This window comes from Chiloscyllium plagiosum, unplaced genomic scaffold (genome assembly GCF_037043375.1).
Source record: "Chiloscyllium plagiosum isolate Xiang-an unplaced genomic scaffold, Cpla_swu_hap1 HiC_scaffold_10, whole genome shotgun sequence".
In the NCBI taxonomy this organism is placed as follows: domain Eukaryota; kingdom Metazoa; phylum Chordata; class Chondrichthyes; order Orectolobiformes; family Hemiscylliidae; genus Chiloscyllium; species Chiloscyllium plagiosum.
The window spans coordinates 108,962,648-108,974,987 of NW_028270148.1; the positions used below are offsets into that span (position 1 = coordinate 108,962,648).

At 44.6% G+C, this 12,340-nt stretch overlaps 1 protein-coding gene across 2 annotated transcripts in view; it reads left to right on the forward strand.

Annotated features, from left to right (window-relative positions):
- The window catches only part of plcb1 (phospholipase C beta 1), an 867,193-nt gene that overhangs the window by 746,598 nt on the left and 108,255 nt on the right, over positions 1-12,340 (forward strand). For both annotated transcript variants that reach the window (XM_043696584.2, XM_043696585.2), the window contains exons 22-24: positions 4,698-4,797; positions 6,211-6,315; positions 6,604-6,713. In XM_043696584.2, coding sequence (XP_043552519.1) covers positions 4,698-4,797; positions 6,211-6,315; positions 6,604-6,713 — 315 coding nt within the window. The remainder of the gene's footprint in view (positions 1-4,697; positions 4,798-6,210; positions 6,316-6,603; positions 6,714-12,340) is intronic.

Here is a 12,340-nt window from a genome sequence, read left to right on the forward strand (position 1 = left end):
TCCAGTGAGAAAGTCCCAGCTTATCCAGCCTCTTCTTATAACTCAAACCCCGAGAGAAATGCAGAGTAAAGTTTAAATGTTGATAATTTCACATCAGATGTTTCGTTGCAGATGCTGTCTGATCTGCTGACTTCATGCAGCCTATTCTGCCCTTGGGGATCTTACTTTCCGTCCTTCCCAGGCTCAACGACACTGAGCACTTCTTAAATTAGCTCAGAGGTCTCAGCTTCATTTGATGCATGATTCTTTTGTGCAGGAGGTGTGCAAACATTTATTTCAGACTGATGAACAGGGTTCTGCACCCAGGCTGCTGACTCAACCTCAATAAATTCCTGCGCACGGGTCAGCAACTCTTTCAAAGTCACCGCTGACCAGCATCTCAGCTTCCGCCTTCCTTTAGCTTGAGCTCATCCAAAACTCTGTTGTCCGCCCTGGAATTCACATGATTATCCTTTTGCCTCTCGCCCTGCACTCATTGATCTACAGATTCTCGTTCTATCAAAGCCTCAACTTTAAAATTTCACCTTTGTTTTGAATCTTTCCATTTCCTTCCCTACTCCCGATCTTTGTAATATACCCCTCGAGCCTGCGCAATATTTGTGTTTATTTGGTTTAGCCCTTTTGCAGGGGGACCATAATACCCTGGTAATGTCACTGGACTAGGAATCCAGAAGCCCAGGGTCAGCGTTTTGCAAGACAGGTGTTCAAATCCCATCACGGCAATGATGGATGACAGTGTTAGCTACACTCCTGAGCCAATTAGTTAGCAATAGAAGCGAGACTCCACCTTGTGATTGGACAGCAACAGCCATTAGCAAGAGTTGTCAATCTAGCCAGGAGACCCAGATGCAAGACCAGGGAGTGAGGCTGAGAACTGGGGTGATGCAAGGCCACCAAGTGAGGAGAGGGTGTAGAGGGGGATGGATAATAGAGCTGCAAAGGAGGCAGTGGTGCTGGAGGAAATGGTTTTAAACATTTTAATTAAGCAATATTTATGTAATTGGGAACTGAGGTAATAAATTCCTTGCAAATAAAAGTGGAATCTCTAGCTTTAGGCTGCAGTTATTCAGGGACTATTATATGGGGACAGGATGTATTGGATGTTAATGTCAAAAACGTTACGTCAACAGGATAATTTAATACTGAACAATTTTATTTCTTAAAGATTTGTACTTATGTGATTTCATATCTCAGAGCATCTCACATACTATGAATTATTGAAGTTTAGTGGCTGTGTTAGAGACAAACATCCAACCATTGAGCTGTGTTGTCACCACTCTGCAGAAAGCACATTTATGATAATGGCTCTTAGTCTGTGGTAGTGTGTGTCATTTATTTGTACAATAAAAAAGCACTTGTTGCTAACTTCTGCCTATTAACTCATGCTAATTTATTTACCGTGATTAGTAAGAAATTAATGCTCTTCTTGTGTGATTTGGTTTTAAATTACATGGAGCAGTGATTATGGGGGACACTGGTGAAGCCTTGTAATTCTGCTTCTGTATGAATTCAAATCCTGGACATGTCAAGGCAAATACACAAGATATTGTCGCAAAGTGACTGCATCACCTGGTGGAGGAGTAAATAAGAATAAATAGTGCAGTGAAGAAGGCATATGGCGTACTGGCTTTTATTGGTAGGGGAATTGAGTTCCGGAGTCCTGAGGTCATGTTGCAGTTGTATAAGACTCTGGTGCAGCCGCATCTGGAGTATTGTGTGCAGTTTTGGTCGCCATACTATAGGAAGGATGTGGAGGCACTGGAACGGGTGCAGAGGAGATTTACCAGGATGTTGCCTGGTATGGTAGAAAGATCGTATGAGGAAAGGCTGAGGCACTTGGGGTTGTTTTCATTGGAGAAAAGAAGGTTTAGGGGTGACTTGATAGAGGTGTATAAGATGATTAGGGGTTTAGATAGAGTCGACAGTGAGAATCTTTTTCCACGTATGGAGTCAGCTATTACGAGGGGGCATAGCTTTAAATTAAGGAGTGGTAGGTATAGGACAGATGTTAGGGGTAGATTCTTTACTCAGCGAGTCGTGAGTTCATGGAATGCCCTGCCTGTAGCAGTGGTGGACTCTCCCTCTTTATGGGCATTTAAGCGGGCATTGGATAGGCATATGGAGGATAGTGGGCTAGTGTAGGTTAGGTGGGCTTGGATCGGCGCAACATCGAGGGCCAAAGGGCCTGTACTGCGCTGTATTCTTCTATGTTCTATATGTTTCTATGAAATAGAAGTTTGCGGAGTGACCTTATAGAGGTTTATAAAATCATGAGGGATCTGGACAAGGTGAATGACGATGTATTTTCCCTAGGGTTGGGGACTTCAAGACTAGGGGACATAGTTTTAAGGTGGGTGGAGAAGTGTTTTAAAAAGACATGAGGGGCAATTTTTTTACATGGGCAGTGGTTCGTGTGTGGAATGAACTTCCAGAGGAAGTGGTGGCTGCAGGTACAGTTACAAAGTTTAAAAGACATTTAGATAAGTATATGAGTAAGGAAGGTTTGGAGGGATATGGGCCAAATGCTGGCAGGTGGGACTAGTTGAGTTTGACATTATGGATTGGTTGGACCGACGGGTCTGCTTCCATGGTGGATGACTTCATGACTTCATGATTCTATGAGAAAAGAAACCAAAACATAACCCTTGAGAAATCCAAGGAGGAACCTTGGCAAAATGAAAAATGCATTGAGACAGAGTACAAAAATACATTGATTATGTTGTCTCTATACTATTTCAGTTATCTTTCTAACTGATGGTTTATTCCTATCAGCAGAGAAATGGGTCCAAGTGACAAGGGCTGTTCTGATTGGCGAGATTTGCTATCGATTGTTTAAAAATGAGGCAGCTTTTGCTGATGCCCAGAAATGTGAGCAATGGCAGTGAAATCTCTGAACTGAATTGAAATAAAGGATGATAAAGCCTAGCAAAGTCCTCAAGAAAGGTGAAGAGGTCAGAACTATATAGGTGGAGGATTAAATAAAAATTAAATGTAGTGATTTTTTGAAACAATTTAAAGAGTGGCTTTACATTACACATATGTATATGTAAAAATCAGAGGTGATCATGAGCAGTCACAATTTATAATCAAATGTCAGCAGTCATTCCTTAAAAATAAAGCTATGGAAAGCCATAGTGTGCAAACACCCCACTCTCCACATGGGATGGTGTCCAAAAACTGGGAAAGGTTCGGCTCTTGAATCCTACACTTCGGGATCCACAATAAAGAGGAATTAGTGAGAATGACAGTCAGGAAGAAGTGAAGAATTTGCTCCAAGAAGAATTAGCAATGCCGGACAACAATAATTCAGTAGGCGAAAGACAGGACCGCAGATGCTGGAGATTAGAGTTGAGAGTGTGGTGCTGGAAAAGCCAAGCAGGTCAGGCAGTATCCGAGGAGCAGGAGAGTCGACATTTCAGGCAAAAACCCTTCATCAGGAATAGTCCTGATGAAGGGCTTTTTGCCCGAAACGTCGATTCTTCTGCTCCTCGGATGCTGCCTGACCTGCTGTGCTTTTCCAGCACCACACTCAACAATAATTCAGTCCCCAGCCAAGAGCTCTAAATTGAGCAGGCCAGTGCTGAGAATTCTTCAAGAAAGTACTTTCCAGAGTCCTTGCCTTGACTCAACAAAAGAAAAACCATGACCCTTTGTTTGTGTGTTCCCCACGTAGACCAGCCAACCCAGCCACACCCTCATCCTCAAAGCCACGTGCCAACAGGCCTGACCCTCATATGATCCTTAATTGTTTGCGAAGACCAAAAGCAAGAGGAGCAGATGACGTGACCAAATATGAGACACCTTTTGTTAGTTAACTATCATCCTTTAAAGATCTGTTGTGCAGGGGGAGGGGGGGGGTTGTTGTGGTCCAGCCAATAGTTTCCTCCCTCAGAGCGAGAAGATGCAAATTAAAGTCCCGTAGTAGTGATTGTAATGAGGTCAGACGGGTGGACCACATAGAATATGAGTTCCCTGATTGGGGCTGTTAATCTGGTCCAATCAGGGAGCCCTGGCTAACAAATATAAACTGGAATGACAAAGGTTCTGTTCACTGTGAGAGCTGGCTCTGAGGGAGCTGGATCAGTGTCAAGGCCTCTCCATGTGTAAGGTGACATGATGACGGGATACCGGCCTCTGTCGAGTTATTTAACCCACCTACTCCAGCGGCAAGTAATAGCATCAAGGGATTGCGAACTATATAAAGATCTGTTTTATCAGTCATGTTAAATATGTTGATATATCATGTGATGTGGGCATTGCTGGCTAGAGGTCAGTCAATCACATTGTTGTTGGTCTGGAGTCACAGATAGGCCAGACCAGATAGGGAGGGCAGATTTCCCTCCCCAATGAACACTAGGGAATGAGATGCGTTCTTAACAAGAATAAACAGTAGATACATGGTCAGCACTAAATTAATGTTTTTGTCCAAATTTGGTTATTTGATTCAAATGTCATCTTGAATTGGGGCCTTGCTGGGATTCAAAACACATCCTCCAAACATTAGTCTGGAGTTCGATATTGGCAGTCCAGTGATATCACCACTATGTAACCAGCTCTGCTGGTTAATGTTAGAGAAAAAATTTGGAATTTTTAATCATTTGCCCAAACCTTTTGAAAGATGTTTTTTAAACAATTGTATTCTTCCATATTAATTGAAATATGTACATTTTTTTAATAGAAACCTGTCTAATTTTCAGGTTGTTCTACCATCTCTGTCATCGTTACGGATATCGGTCTATGAGGAAGGAGGGAAATTTATAGGCCACCGCATACTGCCTGTACAGGCTATTCGACCAGGTAAGCATACATTTGTTCCGTATACTTGTCTGCAAAATTTTCTGAGGTTTCATTTTATTCCCATTCACTCTTTCTATCTGTACCTTCAATGAAAAGATAAAAAAACACATTACTAGATATTTTCATCGTGCCCTCATCAGGATGCATGCAAGAGTACCAAATCCTAAGCAATCACAACGTTTTATGCTAAAGTAGGAAAGGGCGCTGATTGTTTGGCAAGTCCATAAGGACCATAAGAAACAGGAACAGGAGAAGGCTATTTGGCCCCTTGAGCCTGCTCCACCATTCTATAGGATCATGGCTGACTCGACATTCCTCACATCCACTCTCCTGCCCTTTCCTTGATTCCCCGATTGATCAAGAATCTCTCTCTCTCTCGGCCTTAAATATACACAAGGATTCTGATCCCCACAGCTCTCTCTGTGGCAAGGAGTTCCAAAGACTCACAACTCTCTAAGAGAAGAAATTCTTCCTTATCTCAAATTGACGCATCTTTATTCTGAGTCTATACCCTCTGGTCCCAGACCCTCCCATGAGGGAAACATCCTCTCAGCATTGACCCTGTCAAGCCCCTGAAGGATCCAATATGTTTCAATGAGATCCCCTCTCATTCTTCTAAACTCTAGTGAATAGAATCCCAACCTGTTTAGCTTTTGCTCATAAGACAATTAATCCATACCATTGTTCATCCAAACAAACCTTCACTGAACTGAATCCATTGAAATGATATCTTTCCTCTAGACACTGACTGACACAGTGGCTCAGTGGTTAGCATTGCCTAGCACCAGGGGCCTGGGTTCGATTCCACCCTCAGACGATTGTCTGTGTGGAGTTTGCACGTTCTCCCCGTGTCTGTGTGGGTTTCCTCCGGGTGCTCCGTTTCCTCCCACAGTCCAAAGATGTGCAAGTCAGGTGGATTGGCCATGGGAAATTGCCCATAGTGTCAGGTGCAGTAATCAGGGGTAAATATAGTTTAGGCGGATTGACAATGCTATATTGCCCCGCAGTGTCCAGGGTTGTGCAGGCTAGGTGAATTAATCATGGGAAATGTGGAGTTAGAGGGATGGGGTGGGGTTTGGGTGGAATGCTCTTCGGAGGGTCGGTGTGGATTCAGTGGGCCGAATGGTTTGCTTCCACACTGTAGGGGTTCTTTGATTGAGATATTGCATTGGAGAAACCAATGGGGAACTGCAGGCTCCCCAACATCCCAGATCATTAAGACAAAAATAAAAGCAGAGAGCTTGAACATAATGGGTTGCAAAGGTAGGTTTTATGGTATGATTCTATGTCACGTCTAACAAGTGTAAATGAACCTTCTCACTGATTCGACTGTCTATCTTAACTGGGCTGTTACAGTAACTAGAAGCAAGCTGAAGATTGTATCTGTAATTTTTGTTGTCCATTGTATTTTAGGTTATCACTATATCTGTCTAAGAAATGAACGGAACCAGCCACTGATGCTTCCTGCCCTTTTTGTATACATTGAAGTCAAAGACTATGTCCCTGATACCTTCGCAGGTAAAACAAAAATGAGTTGCTTCACTGTTTCGCTTCAAGTGGTGAGCAAAACTGAGACTCGTGGTAAACAATGGAAGAACACTTCTGCTGACCAAGCTGATCATATCTGTTTATTGATTGCAATCTATATACAAACGTTCAGCAGAGATATTGTAGCCTGGTTTTAAGGGTCTTCGTTCACCGTATAGGTTAATTCGAACTTGTCCGTCACTCTCACTTAAAATTTGATCTGCAGATTGATGTGATTCCTGCAAGTTTTCATCAAGCCTATTTGTTTTGTCCTCCCAGATGTAATTGAGGCATTGTCCAATCCGATTAGATATGTGAACCTGATGGAGCAAAGAGCTCAACAACTCGCAGCACTAACTCTGGAAGATGAGGAAGAAGAAAAGAAAGATGTAAGAAGTGCTTTCATCTTTCCTGTTAATGCACAACAGTCTGTTCTCTTCAAAGCCTGTACAACTGGAGGTAATTCCCGGTGGGGGAAGCACACAGGTGGAACACAGCGTGCACACTCACCAGGTTTAAATGTTGACATCAATGGAGGGTCAAATTGGTGGGTGGAATCAATTTTATTCTGAATCACATCAATTCCCCGGCACCAAATTGAGTTAAAATTGTTGCCTGTGTATCAGACAAGTTATTACACCCAGCACTCTGTGTTCCTCCTTTTGTGCAATCTTTGTTACTTGCCAGAAGATTCCCTTGCTCCAGGTTGTCTGGAAGTCATGAATTTAGTCCTGTTCATTTAGGGTTCTGTTCTATTCCACAGCCAATATGGCAATATAACTTTCAGAGGCATGCTCATGACATTGTCACCAAAACAATGCCTGTACCCTGACAATATGAAGTTTAGCCAATTGACTAAAGCACCTGCAGCTATATTTTATGTATATAATAGGAGCTGTGATAAACATGCAATGAATCTTTCCGCACTACCTTGGCGACATCTAGTTCTCATGCTATGGGAGTAAACGTAGGTCTTAAACATGCAGGTGCAGCAAGCTGGGTGATAGTGTGGTGCTGGAAAAGCACAGAGGGTCAGGCAGCATCCAAGGAGCAGGAGGATCGACGTTTTGGTCATAAGCCCTTCATCAGGAATGGGGGGAGGTAACTGGGAAAGTGATGGGTGGATGAAGGCGAGGGAGAAGGTGAAAAGTGTGTAAAGAAGGCAAATGATATGTTGGCCTTCATTGTGAGAGGTTTCATGTACAGGAGCAGGGATGTGTTGTTGCAGTTAGACAGGGTCTTGGTGAGGCCACCCCGAGAATATGGTGTGTAGTTTTGGTCTCCTTTTCTGAGGAAGAATACTCTTGCTCTCGAGGGAGTGAAGGTTTACCAGGCTGGTTCCAGGGACTGACGTATGAGGAGAGATTGACTAGGTTAGGATTGTTTTCACTGGAGTTCAGATGAATTGAGAAGGGGGGGGTGGGGGGAGGCGTGGATCTCATACAGACAGGGTAGATGCAGGAAGGTGTTCCCATGGCAGGTGCATACAGAACCGGAGTCACAGTCTGAGGGTTCGGGGTGGACCATTTCGGACTGAGATGAGGAGACATTTCTTCACCCAAAGAGTGGTGAGCCTGTGGAATTCATTACCACAGGAAGTAGTTGATAACCAAAACATTGAATGTATTCAAAAGGCAGCTACAATGGGAGCAAATGGGATCAAAGGTTATGGGGAGAAAGCAGGATTAGGCTGTTGAGTTGGATGATCGGCCATGAATATAATGAATGCCAGAGCAGGCTTGAAGGGCTGAATGGCCTCTTCCTGCTCCTATCTTCTCTGTTTCTATCTTCTAAACAAACAGAATTTGCTGGCAAAATTCAGCAGGTCTGGCAGCATCTCTAGAGAGAAAGCAGACTTAACACTTCAAGTCCCAGTAACCCTACTTCAGAACTGATACTAGCTAGAAAAACGTCACATATATGCTGAAGACAAGGAAGTGGGCTGTGAGGGGTGCAATGATTGTGATGAGTTCAGCAGGTGGACCTCATAGAATATGAGTTCCCTGATGAGGGCTTTTAATCTGGCCCAATCAGGGAGCCCCAGCTGACAGATTAAAAACAGGAATTTCAGACATTCTGACACTCTGAGAGCAGACTCTGAGGGAGCTGAATTAGTGTCAAGGACTCACCGTGTGTAAATAAAGGGTGACGGGATACCAGCCCCTGTGGAGTTATTTCAGTGATGATGAGAGTAAAGCATGTTCCTGAAGAAACTCACTCACAACAATCATCTTTGAGTTGGGGTAAACATTTCCAGCATCATGCCATTGTTTGGGAATTTTGACTTGTTAAAACCTGGCGTCAAAGTTTGGGCCCAGATTGTGGAAGAATGCGTTATTATTTTCTGAGCAAATGACATTGGGGCTGTTGAAAAACAATGAGTAATTCTCCTGACTGCTTGTGGACCCACAGCTTTTTTGGCTATTAGGAGCCAAACTTTCCCTGAGGCACCAGATACCAAAGCCTTTCAAGAGTTGACCGATTTAATGAAGAATATTACAAACCAAAGCCTGCTCTAATTTTGAGATGCTATCGGTTTTACTCAGCAATTTGTGGACCGGGGACTCCACATCAAAATTTTTGACTCGGTTAAGATGTCTGGCAGAGGCATGTGGTTTTGATTTAACCCTGAGCAGAATGCTGAGAGACCATTTGGTATGTGGGATTAAAGATGTAACCCTGCCAAAGCTCCTAGCAGCTGAAACCCAACTGGATTTCAAACAGGTACTACAACTGGCTTTGTCACTGGAAAATCGACAAATGGAGTAAATGAGTTGCAGGCTGTTCCGATGGAAATGGACGCCTTTGCCCATCCAGTTGAGCTTGGGGATCACCACTTGAGTGAAGGCAATGTCATAGCCACACTCAGGACATATCCTGAACAGAGGGACTCTCGGTTCGCCAGCAAAACCCCAAGACAAAGCCACGCCTCGGCCAAACAGTTAATATTTTCTTCTGGACTCGGGCCAGCAAGCCATTGTAGTTGCCAGTATACTGACTCAAGGCTGCAAAAGAGTCCCATTAGGCCCGAATTGTGTAAGAGAATTCATAGGCCAGTATCCAGGAGGGTCCGCACCCTGGAAAGTCCACCCACAACTGGTTCGGGACAGTTACATAGCTTAACAACATCAGTATCAGATCCAATCAAAATAAATGTCTGGTTAAATGGTCACCTGGTTCCAATGGAGGTCAATACCCACGTGGCCATTTCAGTGATCGCAGAACCACTCTTTCATAATATTCACCCTGGACTCCAACCCTTATATTTCTACAAGACCTCGGCTAGACTGAGAACCTATACCGAGGAACCTTTACAGATTAAGGTTCAACTTTGGTTCTGTTCTCTTACGAGAAGCAGCTGGTTCAGTTCCCACTGATTGTAGTAAAAGGCTCGGGTCCAAGCTTGATGGGGCAAAATTGGTTGAGAGAGGTTCATAGAATCTCTACAGTATGGAAACAGGCCCTTCGGCCCAACAAGTCCACACTGACCCTCCAGAGAGTAACTTACCCAGACCCTTTCCCTTACCCTGTTATCTAGTACTTACCACTGACGAATGCACCTAACCTGCACATCCCTGAACACTATGGGCAATTTAACATGGCCTTTTCACCCTAACCTGCACATCTTTGGATTGTGGGACGAAACCAAAGCACCCAGAGGAAACCCACGCAGACACGGGGAGAATATGCAAACTCCACACAGACTGGAGTCAAACCTGGGCTGGAGTCAAACCCGGGTCTCTGGCGCTGTGAAGCGGCAGTGCTGACCACTGAGCCACCGTGCTGCCCCAATTCACTGAGATTGGCTCAACATTTTTTGATTAGAAAATGGCTGCCTGAGTGAACTCCTAATTAAATACCTGGACGCTTTACAGGAGAGTCCAGGAACTATCAAAGGAGCCAAGGCCACCTTGCATGTGGACAAGGGTGTTTCTGCAAGGCTTGCACATGCCATTCACTTTATGGGAAAAAGCAGAGGCAGAAATCAGGAGGCTGGGAAGCAAAGCAGTGATCAAACCAGTGGAGCTTGTGGAATGGGCAGCACTGGTCAGAGCAATTGTAAAGCCCGACAGATCGGTTCACCTTTGTGGGATTTCATACAAATGGTAAACCACTTCTTGCAGCTAGATAAATACACAGTCCCTCACATGGAGGATTAAAAATCAAACCTGGCAGGGGGGCTGTCCTTCATGAAACTGGAGATGAGCCATGTGTACCTGCAATAGCAGTCAGATGAAGATTCCTAGATGTTACAATTAATACCCGTGAAGGTTTGTACCAGTATACAAGACAGCCATTTGGGGTATCATCAGCCTGTGTAACTTTTCAGCGGAGAACATTTTACAAGGTCTACCCCAGGCCGCCATTTTTTTAGATGACATGCTAATAACAGGAAAGACCAATAAGGAGCACTTCAAAAACTTGGACAATATCCTTAGATGTTTCTCCCAGGTGGACATGCGCCTTAGAGGGGAAAAACGTGTTCCAGGCTCCCCAAGTGACTTACTTAGGCTACAGAGTCAACCAGACTGTGTTACACCTGGAAGGTAAAGTGAGGGTGGTCAAAGGTGCCCAGGCTCCTACATCTGTACCAGAGCTTAGGCCTTTCCTTGAGCTGGTGAATGATTACAGAAAGTTCATACATACATTCTGGGACCTCTGCATCAACTCCTACAAAATGGTACATCTTTGGGCTGGTACGGTTCCTCAGTGGTCAGCACTGCTGCCTCACAGCACCAGGGACATAGGTTTGATCCCTGCCTCGGGTGGAAGAATTGTCTGTGTGGAGTTTGCACGTTCTCTCCATGGGTGGGTTTCTTCCCACAATCCAAAGATGTGCAGGTTAGGGTGAATTGACCATGCTAAATTGCCCATAAGTGATAGTCAGAGGTAAATATAGGGTAGGGGAATGGGTCTGGGTGGGTTACTCATTGGAGGGTCAGTGTGGACATGTTGGGTTGAAGGGCCTGTTTCCATACTGTAGGGAATCTAATCTAATCTTCGAAATGATCATGCAGCCAAGCTATAGTTTTCAGGGAAGTGAAGATACAACTATCATCCTCGCAAGTATTGGCACACTATAATCCTGAGCAAGATCTGGTATTGACATGCAGCCTTGGGGTGGTATTAGCTCAGAGGAGGTCGAATGGAGAGGAACGCCCAACAGCATATGCACCTAGGATGCTGGCTAATGCACCCAGATAGAGAAAGAAGGTTTGGTGGTCATATTTGCAGACAGGAAGTTCCACCAATATCCTTATGGACTTAAATTTGTAACAGTAACAGGCCACAAACCCCGGCGATGTCTACTTTCAGATGACAAGGCAATGCTGCCCATAGCTTCAGGCCAATTCAGCGGTGGGCTGTAATACTGAGTGTGTCCGGGAGGTTCAGTAGAAAATGTAGATGCATTGAGCCGCCTCCCACTGGTGATACCACCATTGGAAGAGTCCGTAATGGTTTTAAATTTTCTGGACACGCTTCCAGTCACAGCTGACTACATCAGACTTTGAACACAGAAAGACCTGCTCCTGGTAAAACTGGAACAGTAGGTGGTGATGGGCAAATCCAAAGGGCGGTCACAACCAGAATTGGATCCTTTTTGGACCCGGAGAGACCAGATCACCGTCGATGATGGCGTATTATTACAGGGAGCAAGAGGGATGGTCCCGAGCAAAGGGTCACCTCCACAGGGATATCCAGGGGTTTTCATAATGAAGATGTTGGCAACAAATTATGTCTGGTGGTCAGGATCAGATGCCAACACAGCTTCCTTGATGGGGCAGTGCCCAGAGTGCCGACAAGGACAAGAATTACTACCAGCATTTCCCCCATGTTCGTGGGAAAGGCTGGGTAAACCCTGGACTCAGAAACACATCGCCTATGCCAGTCCTTTCATGGACTCAGTGTTCTTAGTCATTGGCCGCCCAGTCAAAGCAGCTGGACATGCAGAGAGTTCATTCATCAAACACGGGATGATGATCAAAAAACCGTCTGTGTCTTTTGCAATACATGG